At 43.4% G+C, this 24437-nt stretch overlaps 1 protein-coding gene across 1 annotated transcript in view; it reads left to right on the plus strand.

The window, feature by feature from the left end:
- Positions 1 to 24437, plus strand: part of DNAH5 (dynein axonemal heavy chain 5) — a 4110061-nt gene that overhangs the window by 818608 nt on the left and 3267016 nt on the right. Inside the window, exon 10 of the mRNA XM_069219645.1 lies at positions 2000 to 2122. Within this exon, the coding sequence (XP_069075746.1) occupies positions 2000 to 2122 (123 nt within the window). The remainder of the gene's footprint in view (positions 1 to 1999; positions 2123 to 24437) is intronic.

Here is a 24437-nt window from a genome sequence, read left to right on the forward strand (position 1 = left end):
GTCCTTTGTGTAGGGTCAGGCTACTACCCTTTGATGTTTAACTGACAGCTCCTCTAACTTTGCTGCCCAGGAAGATCTATTAATGTGCAGTTGTATGCAGATGCAGTTGAGGGTCCTGTGTTTATGGCTGCATGGATGGAATGCACAAGGGGAGCTGTCAACCAGTACAGACCAGACGTGGATTGGACACAGGCTGTAAGACACAGAGAGCATTGAGAGTACACCTACTTTCTAAAAGTGGCATTTCTAAATAGTAATGTTAAATCCAACTTTACCAATAAGCAGGATTTTTCACTACCATTTCAAAAAGACCAAACATGAGAATGCCACTCCTTTCAGATCAGATATTACCACTTAAAAGTATCTGGGGTATAGCTTAGGGGTGACTTATATGTAACAAATGGGGAGTTTAAGGCTTGGCAAGTAGTTCTAAATGCTAAGTCAAAGTGGCAGTGGAAGTGCACACACAGACTCTGCAAAGGCAGTCCTGGGACATGGTTAAGGGGCTACATATGTTGGTTCCCAGCAGTGGTAAAGTGTGCAGAGTCCTAAAGCCAACAAACGCAAGATCACAACAATGGAGCGAGACAGGAAAAAACCTGGGGGAAGACCACCCTAAGGCTGTCAGGACTAACAGTTAACTACAGAAAATACAACTTTGCAATTTTGTTTGTCCTGCTGAGCACGTTTTGCCAGTCACACGCCTTCTGTTTCCAGAGCACTAGAAGGTAAAAAGAAGAAAATAGTACCTCAGTCACATCAGGCACAGTGGACGGGAACTGATTACGTTGAATTAATCTGTGCTTGGTCCCTGCTTCTTGGACAAGAATAGAAATGATAATATGCCAGCTGTGACCAATAACGAGGCTGTAAAGAAGAGTGCCATGCAATCCAACAAATAATAAGCAACAGGCGGGCTTCAATACCTTTTCTAAATACAACAGCACAAGCGATACGCATGCATGAGCGCATGCCATCGCAGGGTTGACCCTAAAAAGCACAACTCAGGCAGTTTTTTATATGGAACTGTGCATTATGGGATTTGGAGTTTGGTTATTGAAGTCACATGACTGTGTGTATTTAAAAAGCACTGGCTCACTCACACCTGCTTTTACTTACCTGTGAACAAGACATGCTGTTGCCGAAACGCATCAGGATTTTTTGTCTTGCTGTTCAGAAATGTTATTAAATGCTTGGATTTTAACATGGACTGGTGCCTGGGCTTTTCGTGTTTGGGAGATATTTTCTGTGGGATGCTCCACCCCAGTAACCCAGGCCGCCCTGCAGGGTCTGTGGCCCCTTACAGAGCAAGAGGTAACAATAATAGTTTTATGGAAGGGGCCCGACCCGCTCACCTTCATGCAAACAAGGCATTTATCCGAGAAATATATTGTGATGGAGGTGAGCAAGTGATAGGAGGGAGACAGTGTGCCTCTCCTCTTACTTTTCATGTATTCCTTGTATTGCTGTTATCATGCTGGGCAGCAACTGTAAAAGCAAGTGGATTATCAAGTAATGGATACCTAATGCACATAAGAACATTTGTATGGTGAACTGAAGTGCCTGTGACGCTATTGCAGCTATATGGAAACTAAGCGCTCTAGCTCAGGAAGTTATTTATATGGAACTGTGCATTATGGGATTTGGAGTTTGGTTATTGAAGTCACATGACTGTGTATTTAAAAAGCACTGGCTCACTCACACCTGCTCTTAATTACCTGTGAACAAGGCATGCTGTTGCCGAAACGCTTCAGGATTTTTTTGTCGTGCTGCTTAGAAATGCTATTAAATGCTTGGATTTTAACATGGACTGGTGCCTGGGCTTTTTGTTTTTGGGATATATATATATATATATATATATATATATATATATATATATATATATATATATATATATATATAATATAAACACACACACAGACACACAATTATTTAAAAATGAACATAATAAATTAATTTACATTGATTTGTATGCTGTACTTTTTTTTTCTAACCATAGGTAACAAATCAGATGATAACTGCTTGCAAATCCTATATAACTAACAATAAAACTGCAACCATCTGGGACCAGCCACAGGATACGGTTATGAAAAAGCTGAAATCTGCCATTAAGCTAAACCAGGTAATACACCCACAGTGTGAAAGAGCCTAGGATTATATTGTGTATATTTTTATTGAGATTCTATTTATGTCGCATTGACACAGATGTGTTGCGGCATTTGCAAACAAAATCCTCCAGTTTGACCGGTCATGCAATATATGTTGTAATGCTCTCAAATGACCTCCATCCCATTTATTGCATTAAGTTTCAAAAGTATATTTGCATTTCAACATTTATGTTAAGGTCATTTTATGATTCATGATTTCTCACCTTGATCTTGGGAGATGTGGGGACAAATGTGCTTTGCTCTGGAGGTATTGCAATTAGTAAAATTACTATTCATATTTGTATTTATATTGCTAGAAAGACAGGCCTGTCAGAGGGGTCATTATTCTGACACCCCGTGATATTTTAGCTGCTTCACACTCGTGCTGCAACATATTGGCCCTGATTCTAAGCTTGGCGGGCGGCGGTAGGCGCCCGCCAAGCGGGAACCGCCAGAAGACCGTACCGCGGTCAAAAGACCGCGGCGGTCATTCTGGGTTTCCCACTGGGCTGGCGGGCGACCGCGAAAGTCCGCCCGCCAGCCCAGCGGGAAACACCCTTCCCACGAGGACGCCGGCTCAGAATGGAGCCGGCGGAGTGGGAAGGTGCGACGGGTGCAGTTGCACCCGTCGCGAATTTCAGTGTCTGCAAAGCAGACACTGAAATTCTTCGTGGGGCCCTCTTACGGGGGCCCCTGAAGTGCCCATGCCATTGCCCCCAGGGGCCCCACAGCACCCCATACCGCCATCCTGTTCCTGGCGGGCGAACCGCCAGGAACAGGATGGCGGTATGGGGTGTCAGAATCCCCATGGCGGCGCAGCAAGCTGCGCCTCCATGGCGGATTCCCATGGGCAGCGGAAAGTCGGCGGTACACCGCCGGCTTTCCGCTTCTGGCCGCGGCTGTACCGCCGCGGTCAGAAAGCCCGGCAGAGCACCGCCAGCCTGTTGGCGGTGCTACCGCCAACCTCCGCCCTGGCGGTATTTACCGCCAGGGTCAGAATGACCCCCATTATTTTTTATAGATTTCACAGCAAAAGTACCCTCTTTATTAATGATGCAGCAACTAGCACGGTTAATTCCACCACATAGCGCCAGATGCTGATCTACCATATTTTCTTTTTTCCTAGAGGACATATTTTTAAACTTAGGAAGAGGCCTTCGTCCTCCTTTGAAGGGCCCTGTTAAAATTGGCTGGCTTATGTCTGGCAAGAACGTCGGACAATCCTGACTAAAACTTACCATTACTTACCATTGGTTGGCTTCCACATCACTCTGTCTCCTTGCCTGCTTCTGATTGGTCAGCACCTCCTGCTCCTTCCTGCTTCCTCCTGGGGCTCAGGTGTTGTACAGCTTCTTGTCTGAGGCCAGTGTCCTTCGAGAGGCCGCAGACTCAAGCAGGTACTTTTTTTCTACTTTTTTACAAGCACTCTATAAGAGTGCATATGTCGCCAGTCTCTCCCTCATCCTACCATCTGTGCTCTTGACACTGCATCCCCCTCCCGCTCTTCTCTTGACTTTCGTCTCCCACCCAAAACACCTCCTCAAGAGCAGCGGTTCCTTGCATTATAACACGGGGCAAACTGTTTGACTAACTTAGAGGCACTGTGAGAAACCAGAACGGCTCTCAATTTTGGTTCGTTATAAACTGCCTATAATGGGCTGTGCTTGAGAGCCTTGGAATTGAGGCTGAGCCAAGACAATCTTGCACTGTGTGAAGGAAGAGCCGTGAGCTGTGAGCCGCTATCGGAGCTGCTGGAGCAGGGCTGGTGCTAGCCAAGTGTTTGAGCTCTACCAGGCTCTATCAGATGGCCAAGGGAGCTGAGGACTTTGCCATATTGGTCACTGGCTGCAATTTTGCCAGTTTCTCTGGTAAGATGCGAGGGAGGGAGATGCCGTGAGTGTGACGCGAGAGAGACACTGTGTTGGAAGGTTGTTTCTCTCGTTTGGCTCATTCTCCAGTGCATTGTGTGCCTTGTCAGACACCAGTGGAGTAGGACAGTGATGCAGTGGGAGCCACGGAGGTAAGGAGTGTTTCTGCCTGATTTGCCAAACCCTTAGACTCTGCCTTAATATTTGCCTCAATATTGAGACTCGTTTTGGACTTGAAAGTGTTGAATGCTGGTAAAACCTGGAAAAAAGTTGGATAAGGCGCTGTAACTGTTTCAATGCCCACTCATATAGCCTATTTCACCCACAAAGGATTTGGCTCAAGCACTGGTGGTGCACTGGTGGTACATACTAGATAACACTGATAAAACTACCAGCTATTTCATATATCACCTGTTTTAGCCCTTCCTGTGGAAACACAGCAATGAAGAGATATATAAGAGACACATAGGCAGGATCCATGTTGGGTTTACAATGGTATGGTATCAGCGTTCGTTGCTGCATCCGGAGGGTTAAGCTGAGGTGAAGCGGAGAGGGTCTGGCTAAGGCCAGGAGCAGTCTCCCACCTTTGCTTACATACATAGCGAAAAAAGCCAGCAAATGTTTTTGTAGGAGATTTTGATTTACGACTGCAACACCATCAAAAGCAATGAGGTCCGGGCCCTCCAGTGGGATTCCGCAGCCACAAAAGAAACTGAGAGGTACGAGGAAGGACCAAACTGGTCTAACTCTTAGGATTCAGATGACCCTTCAGCTACAATGTCTTCTTTGGAAAGGCATGGGGTCTTCCATAAGCATAACAATGGTGTTGCTAATCAGTCCTCTATAGTGGATTGCTTTAAATTGCCAGAAAAGTCATAATGTGAGATTGAAATGCTCCCAAGCATTTTGTCTTTGTTGGCTATCAGCCCACCAGCAACTGCTTGCAATTCTCTGCTACCCCAGCAAGTGGTTCTGGTGATTATCTAGCAAATAAAGATATTTCAGTAAACTGCAGAGATAACCAATCAACAGTCAGTGCCTCTAATTCAAATAATTTGTCAGGTTCTCACAATGGTTGTAAAAGCCCAAATGCACAGTAATTCAGAGTGTTACTCTCTATCATCTCCTCAAATTAGATCTGTACCATTGTTGGAATTGGAACAGCAACTTCCTTCACATTTGATATCAAATGATGTAAGCTTAGTCCATGACCTACCAAGCCTTAAAGTGATGATAATTCGGTAATATTTATGGCCAAAGTCCAACAACTTCCAACAAGTTTGGCACTCTTTCCTACAAAATCAATAATGAAAGTTAATGTTAGTTTAGTTTAGATCCCTTCTGTCCAGTTCCCACAGTAAGTTGCAAGCATTTTGACCCAAAATTGACACTACAGCCGTAGGAAGTAAATTCTGAAAATCCTCTATTGTCAGAGCTAGGTTCCATAGAGGCAGATCAATTAAACAATTCCCCAAAATCTGCTGATCATTGCTTTTTGGCAAAATATGATGCAGTCAATTCTGAGAATGTCTAACCCCCCAAAAACCTACAATCAACAGACGCTGGCATATGGGGGAATATGCTTAGCACAAAGGATGCAGGTACAGCTACTCTGAACTTCCACTCTGATAAAATAAATATTTAGGTGGAGTTGCTTAACACCCTTTATGTCACAGGAATTTATTCCAAACTACATATTTTATCCGACCTGTTTAAGTGCACAAGCCAATACAAATAATCAACTAATAACATGCACCTGTGCTCATATTTTAGATAATGTCTCAGACCTCTTAAAATAGTAGGAGCCCTTGTGGATGAAGTTCAAAAAACATTCTTCCCATCCAAGGTCCAAGCCTGTAGTGTCTCCTTCATTAAACCTGGGTTTAAGTCTAAGAGGTGGCCATATCCGTGACTGCACAATTGCTCAAATTGCTCATACAGTTGTTGCATAAATGCCCAAATCGATCAACTAATTGTACAATCAGTCATTAGTGGTAAAAATGCAATGGAGGAATCAGACAAAACAGCTAATTCCGAGATAGTCTAGGTGGAGGAAAGGTTTGAAAAAGCTCCCTCACTGGAAGAGGAGAAAGATAGTGACGTATTGCATGTTCTGGATGCCTCAACCTCATATAATTGTTCTACCGCGCAAACATGCCTAACAAAAAGGGCCAGGAAAAGGCTAAGAAAACACCAGAACAAAAGTAAGGGAGCATTAGTATTACTTGTTAGATCTGAAGTGAAGCCCATTAACTGCTTTCCTATTTTTAAATGTAATGGCCAACTCAACTGGCAGCAACAGTCTAAAACTGTAGTGCCGGTGGAGGCCCTCCTTAATCATAATCAGGCAAATTCAACTAATTCTCAACCTGGGCAGCAATTAGCGGAATGACCAAATAGTGACAAGAGGGGAGTTTGGCTCTTTCCAATGATAATTAAAGAGGAGTGCCAATTAAAAATCCCTATTGCACTACAGGACAGTACTGTGTTAAAGAATGTACCTAAGGTTAACTCCATTTCAGCCCATTGAAGCAATTGAGCAACTACATAGGTGTGTGATGGATAGTGGAAGAAATCCCGCTGAAGTTTGAATAACTGCTCCCTGTAAGAGAAATCGGACTAGTCCAATGGCCGGTGGGCTGAATCAAGGCATGGAATATACTGTTGGGTCATATGAAGGGACAAGTTGGACCAACCAATCTATCAACAATGTAAAGATTATTATCAGTCCATTGTATGAATTGAGAGGTCCACATGACACTCTTAATTGAGGGGCTCTTCTAAAACTGACAGCCTTTTTTCCAGCTTTATCATATCTTACCTCAGATGATCTCATATCTGTATAATTCAAGCAAGATCCTTCTAATCCCTCACGCAAATCTACATTTACCATATGGTCTAATACCGACATTGCAAATAAAGTATTTGATTGTAGATCATTCTTCGCTAAATGGGGCATAGAGGTTAAGAAACTTGCCCCAAAATATCCAACATTACTGATCCCCGTGGTTCCACCAAAAAAGGAAGGTCTGTCTGTTACCCCCAAATACTAGTTCAAAACAGAAGACCTCCGATACAAGGTGCGTGAACCTTATAATAACCCAGTAAAAAACTCAGGCCTTACAATTACAAACTTCATTTCAGGAGTACGTCCCTGTAAACAAATCCCTAAAGGAAAAAGTTCTAATGGAGGAATGAACATAACTCATGGCAACTCTAACTAAACTAAAATCTGGTGGTGCGGATTAATGTTTGAATAATCCTGGCAAACTGAAAATACCTATGAGACTAAGTTCCTGGAATTTCACGGTCTTGCGAGGTTGTTGATTGATTCAGAAACTTTAACTTTTCTCAAAACCTTTGAAATCTTGATGTTTCAAGAAACATGGAAAGAGCAAAGTAGTTGAGATGTTGGTTACCAAGAATTAATCATATCAGCCACTGGTTCTTCACAACAAGGTTGTGCTGAAGGAGGGCTTTCATTTTACATTGCTATAGATTTGGATGTCAAGGCCCAGGCAATTGACTTTCAGCTGACATGGTTACAATGTATAAAATCACACTTTCAATCCCCCTTGACTTTATTGAACAGTTATCTGAGTATGAGGACAAATAATAAAATAACTCAGTTATTCTCTATGTGGGATGTATCTGAAACTTGTACAACAACATCCAACTGCAAGGCTAATCATCTCCAGTGATTTGTCTTAATCTAATCTCAGTTAATTAATGTGATAAACCAAGTAGTAGTAGTGTTCAATTTTGTTGTGATAATTTGTGTCAACCTGGCCTAATTATGCTTAGCAAAATCTCCCTATTGAAGCCATCTATAATGGCGACTTTTAAAATACAGCTCCATAATAGACTATATCCTCATTACAGCCTTTTCCCTGCACCCTAATAGAGCCCAGTGATCAAGGAATCCTAGGAGACCTAAGTAAGGAGCCCCAGACTTTTTGGGGAAATCTTGTTATTAGTTACAAAGGGGGTCATTCTAACCCTGGCGGTCCAAGACCGCCAGGGCTAAAATGACGGGGGCACCACCAACAGGCTGGCGGTGCCCCGCTGGGCATTCTGACCGCGGCGGTTCAGCCGCGGCCAGAAAGGGAAAACCGGCGGTCTCCCGCCGGTTTTCCGCTGCCCAATGGAATCCTCCATGGCGGCGCAGCTCGCTGCGCCGCCATGGGGATTCTGACAGCCCATACCGCCGTCCTGTTCCTGGCGGTTCGCCCGCCAGGAACAGGATGGCGGTATGGGTTGTCATGGGGCCCCTGGGGGCCCCTGCAGTGCCCATGCCAATGGCATGGGCACTGCAGGGGCCCCCGTAAGAGGGCCCCACAAAGAATGTCACTGTCTGCATTGCAGACAGTGAAATTCGCGACGGGTGCCACTGCACCCGTCGCACCTTCCCACTCCGCCGGCTCAATTCTGAGCCGGCGTCCTCGTGGGAAGGGTGTTTTGCACTGGGCTGGCGGGCGGCCTTTTGGCGGTCGCCCGCCAGCCCAGTGCAAAACCCAAAATACCCTCAGCGGTCTTTCGACCGCGGAGCGGTATTTTGGAGGGGGGAAGTCTGGCGGGCGGCCTCCGCCGCCCGCCAGACTCAGAATCACCCCCAAAGTGTTTTGTTATGCTTCCCGTGCCTGGTTACTGTAGGCTCCCTGTGTTTCAGGCAGCTTGGCTCTTTTAAACTGATGTTTGTTTTTAGCCGTGACTGTTTGAAATTTCCCTTCTAGTTTGTGGCAAAAGAATGCATAAAACCACCCCCTTCTATTTTAAGTAAAAAGGCTAACCATAGTGTATTTAGGAGACTGCTTAACCTGTTTCTGTGATTTAATTTGTGTTTAGAAAGTGTCTGCCACACCTGTTTTTGCCTTGAAAAAGGCAAATATCTGAGTGCGTTACAAGCAGTATTTCAGTGTTTTTACAATTTCTCCCTGATCTGGAAAGTAGACTCTGCTAGCTTAGAAGTGTGGATTCAGTCTGTCGGTATTCAAGGAGATTCTGAATAGAGCAGCAGCTCCCTCCTCCCTTCCCACAGGGGCTTGGGCCTGCTGATTTGCTCTCTAACTCCCAGGTAACCTGAGCCCTCCTCTAACACCTGCACTGGGCCTTTAAGTTTGTGGAGGGAACCCCAAGATGCCACCTCCATTTTGTGAGCCCAGCTTTTTCCCTGTGCCCTAATACAGCCCTGTTAGCAAGGAATCCTAGGAGACCTAGGTAAGGAGCCCAAGACTTTTCTGGGAAATCTTGTTCTTTGTTAAAAAAAGTGTTTTGTACTGCTACCCTTGCCTGTTTACTGTAGGCTCCTTGTGTTTCAGGCAGCTTAACCTTATTAAACTGCTGTTTTTTTTAGCCGTGACTGTTTGAAATTTCCCTACTAGTTTGTGGCAAAAGACTGCATAAAGCCACCCCCCTCTTTTTTAAGTAAAAAGACTACAGAAACCTAGTGGAAAACCAGAGTGTGTTTAGGATACTGCTTAATCTGTTTCTGTGATTTTTAATTTTGTTTCCAAAGTGTCTGCATCACCTGTCTTTGCCTTGAAAAAGCCAAATATCTGAGTGTGCGACCAGCAGTATTTCAGTGTTTTTATATCTCTCCTTTACCTGGAAAGTAGACTCTGCTAGCTTAGAAGTCTGGATGCAGCCTGTCTGTATCCAAGGAGATTCTGAATAGAGCAGCAGCTCCCTCCTCCCTTTCATAGGGGTTTGGACTTCAGTTAACTTGGCCCTTATATACGTTTATATTGGTTGCATATGTTGTAGTGATTGGTTGTTGGGATTAGTATTCCTATTGGCTTAAGGATTAGGGTTGGTGTTGTGATTGGTACTAGGGTTGAGATTCCTATTGGTTCATGTTTTTAGGGTTGGTGTTGTGATTGGCACCAGGGTTGAGATTCCTATGGGTTCATGATTTTAGGGTTGGTGTTGTGATTGGTACTAGGGTTGATATTCCTTTTGGTTCATAATTTTAGGGTTGGTGTTGTGATTGGTACTAGGGTTGGGATTCCTATTGGTTTGTGGTGTTGGGGTTGGTGTTATAGGACTAGGGGTGTGATTGGTGAATAGGGCTGGGTCTCCCATTGGTTGTGGGGTTTAGGGTTACGAATCTGATTGGTTAGGGTTAGGACTACAATTATATTGCCCATTAGGGCTATTTAAGCCTAGGGCTCAAAGCATCTCAGCCCGGCGGTCAAGGCTAAGGGCAGAGAGGACAAGGGCATTTGCCTGTTTGGGCCGGGTCGGGCCTAGGGCCAGAAATGCTGCCCAATTTTCCATTTACCAGAAAGGACCTTACTCCCTACACATCCATCAACATGCAAACAGATTATCAGCAAAAACATTGAACTCTTGCATCACAAACTGACCTCATACAGATTCATACAAACCAATAGCACTATCCTCTATTTGCTCCGCACAGACCCTCTTTTATCATGACAATACCTAAACTCAGTCTTCTAACACACCATCTACAAACACCCTCCCTATCTCTTCACCAATTACACACAACCATACAATCCTTATGTAAGGAAATACCTCCTTGGCATGGTTACCCCCTAACTTTTTGCCTTTGCTGATGCTAAGTTTTGATTGAAAGTGTGCTGGGACCCTGCTAACCAGGCGTCAGCACCAGTGTTCTTTCCCTAAACTGTACTTTTGTCTCCACAATTGGCACAACCCTGGCACTCAGGTAAGTCCCCTGTAACTGGTACCCCTCGTACCAAGGGCCCTGATGCCAGGGAAGGTCTCTAAGGGCTGCGGCATGTCGTATGCTACCCTGGGGACTCCTCACTCATCACATGCACACTGATTCACAGATGGTGTGTGTTGGTGGGAAGAAAAATACTAAGTCGACATGGCACTCCCCTCAGAGTGCCATGCCAACCTCCCACTGCCTGTGGCATAGGTAAGTCACCCCTCTAGCAGGCCTTACATCCCTAAGGCAGGGTGCACTATACCACAGGTGAGGGCATATGTGCATGAGTACAATGCCCCTACAGTGTCTAAGCAAAACCTTAGACATTGTAAGTGCAGGGTAGCCATAAGAGTATATGGTCTGGGAGTTTGTCATACACAAACTCCACAGTTCCATAATGGCTACACTGAAATCTGGGAAGTTTGGTATCAAACTTCTCAGCACAATAAATGCACACTGATGCCAGTGTGCAATTTATTGTAACATATACCCAGAGGGCATCTTAGAGATGCCTCCTGAATACCAACCCGACTTCTGGTGTAGGCTGACCAGTTTCTGCCAGCCTGCCACACACCAGACATGTTGCTGGCCGCATGGGGAGAGTTCCTTTGTCACTATGGCCAGGAACAAAGCCTGTACTGGGTGGAGGTGTTTCTCACCTCCCCCTGCAGGAACTGTAACACCTGGCGGTGAGCCTCAAAGGCTCACCCCTTTTGTTACAGCCCCCCAGGGCATCCCAGCTAGTGGAGATGTCCGCCCCTCCTGCCACTGACCACACTTTTGGCGGCAAGGCTCGAGGAGATAATGAGAAAAACAAGGAGGAGTCACCCACCAGTCAGGACAGCCCCTAAGGTGTCCTAAGCTGAGGTGACCCCTGCCTTTAGAAATCCTCCATCTTGAGTTTGGAGGATTCCCCAATAGGATTAGGGATGTCCCCCCTCCCCACAGGGAGGAGGCACAAAAAGGGTGTAGCCACCCTCAAGGACAGTAGCCATTGGCTACTGTACTCCCAGACCTAAACACCCCCCTAAATTCAGTATTTAGGGGCACCCCAGATCCCAGGAAATCAGATTCCTGCAACCTGAAGAAAGAAGAAGGACTGCTGACCTTCAAGCCTGCAGAGAAGGAGGAAGACGACAACTGCTTTGGCCCCAGCCCTACCGGCCTGTCTCCAACTTCGAAAACCTGCAACCAGCGACGCATCTGACAGGGACCAGCGACCTCTGAAGCTTCAGAGGACTGCCCTGGACTAAAGGACCAAGAAAATCCAGTGAACAGCGGCCCTGTTCAAAACCAGCTACTTCTTTGCAACAAAGAAGCAACTTCCAAAGACTGCACGATTCCCGCCGGAAGCGTGAGACTTCTCACTCTGCACCCAACGCCCCCGGCTCAAGATTCAGAGAACCAACACCACAGGGAGGACTCCCCGGCGACTGCGAGCCCTTGAGTAACCAGAGACGACCCCCCTGAGCCCTCACAGCGACGCCTGCGGAGAGAATCCAGAGGCTCCCCCTAACCATGACTGCCTGTAACAACGGACCCGACGCCTGGAACCAACACTGCACCCACAGCCCCCAGGACCTGAAGGAACCGTACTTCAGCACAGTAGTGACCCCCAGAAGGCCATCTGCCTAGCCCAGGTTGTGGCTGTCCCGAGAAGCCCCCACAGTGCCTGCCTGCACCGCTAGAGTGACCCCCGGGTCCCTCCATTGTTTCCTGTCTAAAACCCGACGCCTGCTTTGCACACTGCACCTGGCCGCCCCTGTGCTGCTGAGGGTGTGTTTTATGTGCCTACTTGTGTCCCCCCCAGTGCTCTACAAAACCCCCCTGATCTGCCCCCTGAGGACACAGGTACTTACCTGCTGGCAGACTGGAACCAGAGCACCCCTGTTCTCCATAGGCGCCTATGTGTTTTGGGGACCTCTTTGACCTCTGCACCGGACCAGCCCTGAGCTGCTGGTGTGGTAACTTTGAGGTTGCCTTGAACCCCTAACGGTGGGCTGCCTATGCCCCACAACTGAGACTTGTAAGTGTTTTACTTACCTCCTAATCTAACCTTTACTTACCTTCCCCAGGAACTGTTCACTTTGAAAATAGCTTATTGCCATTTTTACAAAGACTGTATATGATATTGCTTTTATTCAAAGTTCCTAATGTATCTAAGTGAAGTTCCTTGCATTTAAAGTGTTTACTGCAAACCTTGAACCTATGGTTCTTAAAATAAACTAAGAAAATATATTTTTTAATATGAAAACCTAGTGGCCTGGAGCAAGTCTTTGAGTGTGTGTTCCTCATTTATTGCCTGTGTGTGTACAACAAATACTTAACACTACCCTCTGATAAGCCTACTGCTCGATCACATTACCACAAAATAGAGCATTAGAATAATCTAATTTTGCCACTGTCTTACCTCTAAGGGGAACCCTTGGACTCTGTGCACACTATTTTTTACTTTGAAATAGTATATACAGAGCCAACTTCCTACAACTTACACTCGACTTCATGACACATATATTACCTCTTCCAGTCATCAAACCTAACAAAATCACCCCTGACCCACATCCATCCCCTCTTGCACACCTCTTACACTCTTCTCCAAAACACATCAATACCCCCTGTAATATTCTAATACCACTCACCATCACTAACTCACATACAGATCCTTCACATAAAACCACTACATCAATATCTCCTCTCACTATTCCACAAAAAAACAGAACACACACATCGGCACATCAAAATAGCACAAACTTTCATAATACTTTCCCTCACACCCACTCTTACCCTCATGACTACATAAAGAATACAAATATTGACCAATGTTTACCCCTAATTCTCACTCTTCACAAACATCTACCACAAGCACCCCAACACAGCAACATTCATTCACCCACCTCTCATCCATTGCACAGTGTAGAGCCTTACATTATGATCCACATGCTCCTCCACCCCCCAACCCATACTCCTTCCACACTAAATAGATGCAAACAAAATAAACAACATGCCAGTCTTAACAACTTTGCATCCCCTTGTCTATTATATAATAAGGCTACTGTACAAAAAAGTACACTCTTCATGTCTCTCTCTGCCACCAAGGCCACGACCAACACACACAGACCCAACAAAATGCCTCCTAAGCCTGCTGGAAGAGGATACTATACTGAAAAACTGGACTATTGTGACCCTCACACAGTTAACACAACTAACAACACACCTGCTACAAGCTCAAAATATACTGCTTACCCTTCTCCAGAACAAAACAACACCGCCACTAACATACGTTTTCTAAACTGCCTGCTCATAAATACTCGATCACTCTCAAACAATAAGCACCACATCTACAACCTACTCACGGACACACAACCTGACTTACTGTTTATAACAGAATCATGGTTAGGAGATGACATGGCCCCAGTGTTGCATGAAGCCATTCCTCCGGGCTATCAAACCATCACACAAAACCTTATAAGCAAGAGAGGAGGTGGGTTAGCTTTTATATTTAAAAAAGCAATAAATCTCAATAAAACAGACAACATTTCCACACAAGGTTGTGAGGCCCTCCTCACCCGATGCAACCCTACACCAACTTCCTCCTATAACTTTCTCCTCCTTTACAGACCTCCACCTAACCTAACAGACCAAACCTATGCATTCTTGGGGACCTAAACATTTGATTTGACAAACCCAATTTGCCCCTTCCAAAAGCTACCACCACTGGCCTAGTAGCATTGAACCTACATCAGATTGTACAAAATCCCACACACATCGCTGGACACATCCTAGATGTCATTTTTGTAAATCCTGAACTAGTTACCGTTCATAGCATTACGCCAATCACATGGTCATACCACCATTTGATAACTTTACAACATAAAACACCACAAATCAACACACCCCATAGCAACTTACATACATGCATCTATCGACCATGGAGCAAACTCAATTTTGAAGACTTAGAAACACAACTAACAGCCAACACAGATCGAGATACAATTAATTCTGTTCCAAAATGTTATGAGTGGCTACAGGAAGCTTTTATTATCCTGATACCACTCAGAAAAACTAAACAGGACAAAATAAAACCAACACCTTGGAGAAACACAGAACTTAAAAAGATAAAACAACAAATCAGAAGATTGCAATGGACCTGGCTCAAAACAACCAACATTCAAAGCAAAGTTCAGCTACATAAACTCATCAGAATATATAAATCATCAACCAAAAAAGCTAAAAAAGTTACTACTCAGAGAGAATTCTAAATGCTAAATCTGCAACCAGGGAATTTTATAAAATTCTCAATTAATTTCGAAAACCTAAATCCATGGAAGGAAGTCATCCCACTACTCAAGATTTCATAAACAAACTGGCAACTCATTGCACAACCAAGGCAGACACATTAGACTCCTATTTAAAACAGAGGAAAACCATCAGCACCAACCCTTTCCTAAAATCCCCTCCAAGAATAAACCAACACAGCCTCTGCACTCCTTGAGACAAATATAACAAGTTGAATTTATGGATTTGGTCAAAGCAAGCAGGCCTTCCGGTTGCCCTTCTGACCCTTGTCCACCACACATCATCTACTTTTGCTGCCATACCTGTACGAGGAATCATCAATAACTCTTTAACTACAGGAACTTTTCCTGAAGACCTAAACAAGGGATACATACGTCCGTTATTAAAGAAAACAAACCTACACCTGCAGGACCCCAACAACTACAGACCAATCACAAATGGACCTTTCCTGGGCAAACTGATACAAAGCACAGCATTCGCCCAGATGTCACAATTCATTGAAGACAATTCCATACTTTCAGACTACCAAACTGGATTCCGCCCAGGAAGAGACACTGAATCGGCATTCATAGCAATTTGGGATGATCTTAAAAACACAGTTGACCGCAGTTGAGTTGCTGCACTACTTCTCTTGGACCTCTCGACTGCCTTTGATACTGTTGACCATGACACCCTAATTCAAAGACTCCATAGAAGGAACTTCTCTCGACTGTATTACATCCTACCTTCAAAACAGAACTAATCTTATCTCTTCTCCCCCCTTCTCATCCAAACCTAGCTCACAAAAGAAGGGTTCCCCCAAGGATCAGTCATCTCACCTAAGCTTTTCAACATCTATATGATGTCATTACCAGAATTGATCAATGATATTTAACTTGCATGCTACAACTATGCAGATGACACACAAACACTACTTAAATTGGAATGACCCAAAGACATTGAAAACTCACAAATTTTCAGTTGCCTCAGAGCAGTTGATCAGTGGATGACTTGGAGCCATCTCAAACCAAATGCTTCCAAACGGAAATACTCACATGTGGTGACAGAAAAAATTATGACCCTCTGTGCACCTGGCCTGACAATCTCAGACAACCTCCTCAAGTATCCAAGGAAGTAAAAAACCTTGGAATTACTATGGACTCCAACTTAACAATTAATGCTCAAGTGGACAAACTAGCACGATCAAGCTTCATCACCTTGAAGATTCTGCATTGCATCTTCACCCACCTCGGATTTCCACTCACGTAGAGGCTACTATCTCTCTTATCTCTCTTGTACTATCCAAACTGGATTATGCCAATGGCCTCTACCATGGACAATCTGTATCTATTATGAAAAAAATACAATTTATTCAGAACTCAGGCTACTATTACATGTAAGGCCACAAGCCCACATCTCCCCTGCGTTGAGAACACAACATTGGTTACCTATTGCCAGAAGATCCACCTTCAAGCTGCTTTGTATCACCCACAAAGCTATATATGAAACAGGATCGCTTTTCATCAGAAACAAAATAACCAAATACATTCAACAAAGAAACCTCCGCTCAAGATTGGCACCCTGCCTTAGAACACCACTGTACAAGAAAAAGACAGTTGGTGGTACATCTTTCTCCGTTCAAGCAGCCAAACAATGGAAATTCATTACCCACAAATATAAGATCTTGCCGTCAGAAGACTGCTCAAGAGTTGGCTCTTTCCTTCGTAACCACCATAGTCAAACAGCAATGGACTGCATATGCCTGTGTTTATAAACATTGATAATCTGATTATGTGTATAGTCTAGATATGTATAGTTCTTTAAGAAATATGTATTATTCATATTTCATAATAATAAATTACACACATACTCTTTAAGCCTGGTTAACAAATGTATATTTACTCCCATTTAAATATATATGTATGTGTGTAAGTGTGTCTGTGCATGTGTGTATGTATATACATATATATGCGTATATTACTCTATGCTTGATATGTTCATAGGTCATTGCATAGCTCCTAGATAAGTTGTTATATTAGATACTTGTGAATCCCTGCTTTTGTTTTTATATCATAATGATCAAATGTTTTATTATCATAAGCATTTCTCTATTCAAAAATTGAGGAAAGATAAATGTTAGAAAAGTACACTTATTACTTAACTTCAAATATTACAAATCTTGAAAGTCTGTCTTTATACAATACTACTTTTCTTCTCATATTATTATACCCATTATTATATTCCTTGCACATATATTCCCTTACTATGTATTTACATATCTATGTATTACTCTTGTCCTAAACCTATAAATAAAATTCAAATTATAAATAATCAAATTAAATTAAAAAATAATAAAAGAACATTTTAAATCAAAACAACAAATTATATATATATATATATATATATATAAATAAAATAATAAATAAGAATTATATAAATGTACTCCCTTTTAAGCTTTACTTTATCTCCCCATCACCCTATGTCTTTATCAATCTATCCTCCATCCCCACTCTGACTCATCCCAAACCCATTCTGCTACTTTAATCTCCAAAATAGCCCTGTCTAAGCTCTTCCCTCCTCTGCCGCCTCTAGCTCACCCCAAACCTCAGTTAACTACCATGATCTCTCAAACAACCTGTTAGACCTGACAGCCTTAGGGTGGTCACCCTTAACTTTTTGCCTGCCTCCCTCCACTTTGTGGGCACTGTTTTTGCTGGTTTTTAGACTCTGCGCACTTTACCACTGCTAACCAGTGCTAAAGTGCATATGCTCTCTCCCTTTAAACATGCTAACATTGGGGCTGCCCTCATACATTGTTGAAGTGGCAGCTGCTGATCTGAAAGGAGCAGGAAGGTCATATTTAGTATGGCCAGAATGGTAATACAAAATCCTGCTGACTGGTGAAGTTGGATTTAATATTACTATTTTAGAAATGCCACTTTTTGAAAGTGAGCATTTCTCTGCACTTAAATCTTTCTGTGCCTTACAATCCACGTCTGGCTGGGTTTAGTTGACAGCTCCTTGTGCATTCACTCAGACACACCCCAAACACAGGATACTCAGCCTCACTTGCATACATCTGCATTTTGAATGGGTCTTCCTGGGCTGGGAGGGTGGAGGGCCTGCTCTCACACAAAGGACTGCCACACCCCCTACTGGGACCCTGGCAGACAGGATTGAACTGAAAGGGGACCTGGTGCACTTCTAAGCCACTCTTTGAAGTCTCCCCCACTTCAAAGGCACATTTGGGTATGCAATCAGGGCCTCTGCCCTACCACCTCAGACACTTCCTGGAGAAGAAACTTGTAACCAGAACCTGCATCCTGCCAAGAAGAACTGCCTGGCTGCCCAAAGGACTCACCTGACTGCTTACTGAGAAAGACTGCTGCCTTGCTGTTGCCCTGCTGCCTTGCTGCTCCCTGGCTGTGGTGAAGAAGTGCTCTCCAAGGGCTTGGATAGAGCTTGCCTCCTGTTCCCTGAAGTCTCAGGACCAAAAAGACTTCTCTCTTGCAACTGGACTCCTTGTGCAGTGAAAATTAGATGCACAGCTGGTTAAAAACGACAATTAGCCTGTCCAGCAGGGAAAACTTCACTGCACGCCGAACCGGAACAACACCGCTCGACTTCGCAAGGAAAAGATCGACGCAGCGCCTGCGTGCGATTGGAACTTCGACGCACGGCCCACCAGATCAACGCGCAGCTGACCTGGGATGACGACGCCTGACTTCCAGAGGCAAAATCGATGCAGCGCCTGCCGTGAGGGAGAAATTTCCCCCACCGGCCACCGGAACGCCGCCGCAGAGCTTGTCACAAGCCCAAGATTCCACGCACAGACCCCGGGGCATCTGAGAATCCCACAACCCGAAGATGATCCACGACCGAGCGCCGGAAATCGACACCCAACTGTTCCTGCATGGAAACTAAACGACGCATCGACCGCGTGCGGCCCTAGAAATCGACGCACACCCCTTTGTTTCCCCGCTTCTCCTCCTCTGCATCCCTTTGCGAAGATTTTTCACGCAACACTTTAGATAACTTTTAAGTGATATCTTTACATTTCTTATTGCAGCTTTGATCGTTTTGACCTGCAAATATCCAGATAAATATTATATTTTTCTAAACACTGTGTGGTGTATTTTTGTGATGCTATATTGTGTTATTGTATGATTTATTGCACAAATACTTTACACATTGCCTTCTAAGTTAAGCCTGACTGCTCAGTGCCAAGCTAAAAGAGGGTGGGCACAGGATAATTTGGATTGTGTGTGACTTACCATGACTAGAGTGAGGGTCCTTGCTTGGACAGGGGGTAACCTGGCTGCCAAACAAACACCCCATTTCTAACACAACCCTACTAACTTCTCCCTCCTTTATCTCACTTTTGACTTATCTAAAACCCCTCCTGCTACTATGATCTCCCTAACCCTTTCCACAGACTTTTCCCTCCTCCATCTCTCCTTTACTCATCCCAAGCCTCATCCTATTACTGTAAACTCCCAATTAACACTTCTGGATTCTTCCCTCCTATGTTTCTCCATTGCTGTAGTCAATCCAACTAACAAACTCACATATCCTGGGCTCAAATTAACTCATAATAATACTAATATTGTACTCATATTTATCCTATACTAATCCACCACTAATTCCTCTTGGGTTCAGGAGTATCGTGCTACTCGCCGAAAAGCACTTCAGCGCCTCGTCAGGGGTAGTAAGTTCTATATAAATACAATTACAATTACAGAGGGTCCGGCTGCCAATATTGCTGGTTACACCATCATACCAAGAGTAGAAAGTGATCACAATCCTTAAGAACTAATTTTAGATCTATCAATTCACTGTATGCAAAAGTCCAATGTGTTTCAACAGGCACCATCTTCTTATAATTTGAAAAGACTGGTCTGACACTCGGATAAACAGGCTGAAATATTGAGATTTGCAGACTCTTTAATTAGATCAAGTGGCTGTGACCTGGTGTTCTGCTTAGCTTCAAACTAAGAGGGAACAAGGCAAAAGAATGCAAAGGATACAGCACTCTAAGGCCCAGATTTAAGAGAGCCTAGCACCATTCCAACGCCACATTAGCATAATTTTTTTACGCTAATGTGGTGTTGGAAGGCCAAAAATGCTGCGCCACATTATGCCTGGCATAATGAATGCAAGGGGAGCATTCCAGCGCTAGAGCAGCTGAAAAAATGGCACAAAAGAAATCTAAAAGATTTCTTTGCATCATTTTTATCACCATTTTTAACGCCTGACCAGAGCAGGCGTTAAAGGAATGCTGCCATTATTTTCAATGTGCCTCTGGGTGCTTTGCAGGATTAGGGTCAACATTTTTTACGCTAATCCTGCAAAACGCCAGACTAGTCTAAAAAATGATGCTTATACCCCTGACTACCGCCGTGGTGTGCTGTATTTTAAATACGGCACACAAATGGTGTGGTGGCGTTAGGGGAGCACTAAGGGGTGCAAGAAAAGTGGCGCCACACTAGCTGCAGCACCACTTTTCATAAATCTGCCCCCTAGTCTGAGTAATGAATATATTAGGGCACTTCCCTGGTCTCAAACGAAAGGATACAAAAATATTAACATGAGCATTTAACTTGAATGCAGCAAAACATGTGCAGATTCTAAAATAATCACAGCGGTTAAATAATAATAAGCAGAAAAAGTGCAATATATCAACAATGAACATGTATGCAGTGAATGTATTAATATATTTATACATGTACACAGCAAAGCTATATAATCCAGAAACAACAATGCATCACCATGAGGATCAAATCCAACATTATCCTTATCCTTGCCAACATCAAGCTGTGGAAACCTGGACAGCTGAGACAGGAGAAATATTCCCGAATGGGACTCATGAGACCCCACACAGTGAGTTCCTTCTGCCTCAGTGCCACGTTTCCCCACCTTACATACCTTAAACAAACCCAAGAGGAAGGTTCTGGTAACCTTCCCCCTCCCTTTGAGTAAGATGTGAAATTCAAACACTGGCTGTACTGATCCTTGTTGAAAAACACACAAAAGAACTCGCCAGATCCCAAGGTACATTTCCAAGACAAAGCCGTACCCTTCTCTGCTATAAACATTCTCATCCTTGTACACTCTTATCATCGTTGCATCCCCCATGATATGTTCCCTTCTCTGGTGAGAAGAGCGAAAACACGTTCAATGTAGAAAAGAAGCTGAGTATGGGAAAATACCTCTGCCACCAATATGACAGCATTTGAAGCTAAGCACAAAATTGATTCAGTCGTCAAGATGGAATAGGTGGTTAAATACAGGTAGCATTACACCTGGTAACTGAAAAATCAATGGTGGATAAATGGAAGGACATCTAAAAATCCATAATGGATAGATTTGCGGCAAAAATCACTAAAAGCTAAATTTCTTAGACCTACTAACAGTAGGTGGTACAGGCCCACACTGTTCCGACAAAATAAGGCTGTTAATAGAGCAACAAGGCCAGTCTTTAGCCAGAAACATTCATTAACACAGTCTTCCCTCAAAGGAAAACTGACGGTGCTAAGGAGGCCCTACAAGCAAGAAGTATGGAAGGCAAAGATGGCTTGCCAACAGGAATTATGAAATAGGTTGTAAACGCAAGCAAGTCAAATAATACCAAGGATGATGAATGACCTTGAAAATGGTGTCAACAGGGCTTGAAGCTCCAAAATTATGGAAAATTTTTGGGCTGATTTTATCATTAACTTGTATGACCCTCATGCTGTAGCTTCCACAGAACAAAGTCTTGCTAGGAAAAACACCGCCTCTGATTTATGTAAGAAACCATGGGGAAATGAAGTTGAGGAAAGTGCACAATTTTGAACTAATTTAAGTAGCTATATTGATCTACCAGCATCACTAATTTTGGATCCTCTAAACAAAGAAGAAATATCAACTCTTCTATGACAAATTAGAGCAAATGGGGCCCTGGGGTCAAAATGTTTCCCCAACACCATTTTTGGAGCTAACCTGGATTTGTGGGCTAAGGTCTTGACTCACCTATTTAATGAGGTTCTATTAACGAATGCAGTTCCTAAGTCATGGCAAGCAAGCATTCTGCAGCCTGTTTATAAAAGCAGTCCAACGAAAATTCATCCATCTATCGAATAATAGCTTTAACTGATGTTGAGGCAAAAGTTTTTGCCTCAGGATTATTGGAGGATCTGAAAGAATAGTCAGTGGCTCAGCATTTCAATAAACCAATTGGGATTCTGTAAGGGACAATCTACAACTACCAACTTACTGATCCTTTCTTTGTTGGTTGAGAGGTGAGGTCTGTATATTTGATTTGTTGACCTAAAAGCATCATTTTACTTAGTTCCACAACCTATGCTATGGGAAAAACTACAGGGATGGGGAATTTGACAAAAATTACTGGTTTCAGTTATCCTCCTTTATACTAACACCTGGGACTAGGTCATGTTAGGGGATGGTCCTAGTCTGACACAACAAATTAAAACTTTCAGTAGGCTAAAAAAAGATGTGCGCTTGCTCCATGTTTAGTCAATCCTTTCATGGCAGATCTGCATCAGCATTTGGCTAATATCAATGCCCATCTACCCAAATTTGCAAATTGCCACCTAATACATTTACAATATGCAGATGATACGATTCTTAGTCAGACCCCCCATGTGCCTACAGAGACTAGTCAAGTCTTTCGAAGAATATACAACAATTAATAGTCGGGAACTAAACATCAAGCAAACCAAGATAATGTCAATAGGGCCGACGATCTGCAAACTTTGAGCCTGACATGCAAGAGGAAAGCCTATCGAAGTTGTTAGGAGCTATAAGTATATGGGAATCTTACTTTATGATATAGATGCCTTTAAAGGGCATTTTAATGTTTTAAAATCTAAGACATCGTCTTCTAGTTTTGCCTTTAAACCACTAGGAGACAAACTTAGATGCCAATCATAGGAACATCTGGTGAAAATCTTTGGAGGTAAGATGACTCCAGCTCTAGCCTTTAGCTCAATCGTTTTTAAAGGGAAGGATGCCAGATTACTAGACTTGCTGCAAATCAAGGCTTGTAAATCTGTTTTATAATTCCAATTGACGTTGGTCAAGCAGAAATTCAACTGAAGTTTGATCTCCAAAGCCAAGCTCTAGTGAGACAGACGGCTCTTCTAAAATGCATGCATTCCTTACCTTTATCTGACCCAGGCTCTTTAGCAAACATGTGTTTGCAGGAAATAAATTATTCTATGTATACTGGTGCTGGAGATCTTATTTAGCCAAATGTCACCAGAGTTATGATCTACCGTCTGAGATTCAGGAAATGAATAGAGCTTGCTTCAAACATTTTTTTAACCAAAAGTTAAAGCTACTCTTGTTTACAGCAGATAAGGATACTCTAGCAGCTAAGAAGAGAAGCACAATTGGACAGTGACAAAGTCTTATGATAAATTGGAAATCCATCCTTATATGGCCACATATTTTCCGTCACGAAGGAAGGATGTGTTTCTGAAATTACGTTTTGGCAAATATCCAACCAAGGAAGGCACTCAAAAATGGATGCAACAATGGGCGTCCAGTTGCTGCAGACTGTATGCAAGAAACTTTATTGCACATCATATGTGTTGTCCTAACCTGCTTGATGTGCTACATTCTTTTAAAACCATTGTTTTTAAAAGCAGGAGTGAGAACATGTCGCCAAGCTCTTAAGTTACGTTTATCAGGCAAATCAATTCCAAGAATTTGCCGGGTTGTGAAGCTTTTGACTGTATTAGAAAGAATGTTTACATCTCTCTCCTAAACTGCTAGCTCTTTTAATACCACTTTAAAAAAATATTTATCTTAATGCTCCTTCTTGAATGGTCTGGTAGAAAACTAAGGACCTCACTATGAGGCCGGCAGTAAAGACCACCATATTACGACTTTGGCGGTTTTGCCGAAGCCGAACCGCTGAAACGCTACCTGTATCTCCAGGGCGGTTGGACCGCCAGGCCGGAGGTGAGTACCTCTGGCCCTGCGGTAGCGCCACAATACCGCCATCGGTATTTTCTCTCTCTGAAGAAACAAATGAAATGCACCTTAATGCATATTTTCTTCAGTGAGCGCTGGCATGCTATAAGTTGATAATTGTGCCCGAAAATATTAATAATGTTGTGAAAAAATGTGTAGACATAGCCAGAAATTATGAAAGCAATCCCCCTGGTAGATGACTGCAGGACTTGCATTTACATTTACTGTAACATATAATAATAATGGGAAACAGTCACAAGACAAGGAGGAAGATATGTGTTATCTTTACACAGTTTTAGGTTTTGCCTGCACAGCATGTGCTTGCCAGCTGTACTTGTAAAGACTTTTGTTGATAAAAAATATATCTCAAAAGGGGCTTAGAAACTGCCCCTATACTTACCACTCATAGGCTTCCTGGTCACTCGTATTTTCTGGCTTATGATTGGTCAGTAGCCTCAGGGTCATGTCCTCAAT

The sequence above is a fragment of the Pleurodeles waltl genome, chromosome 2_2 (genome assembly GCF_031143425.1).
Source record: "Pleurodeles waltl isolate 20211129_DDA chromosome 2_2, aPleWal1.hap1.20221129, whole genome shotgun sequence".
Lineage (NCBI taxonomy): Eukaryota > Metazoa > Chordata > Amphibia > Caudata > Salamandridae > Pleurodeles > Pleurodeles waltl.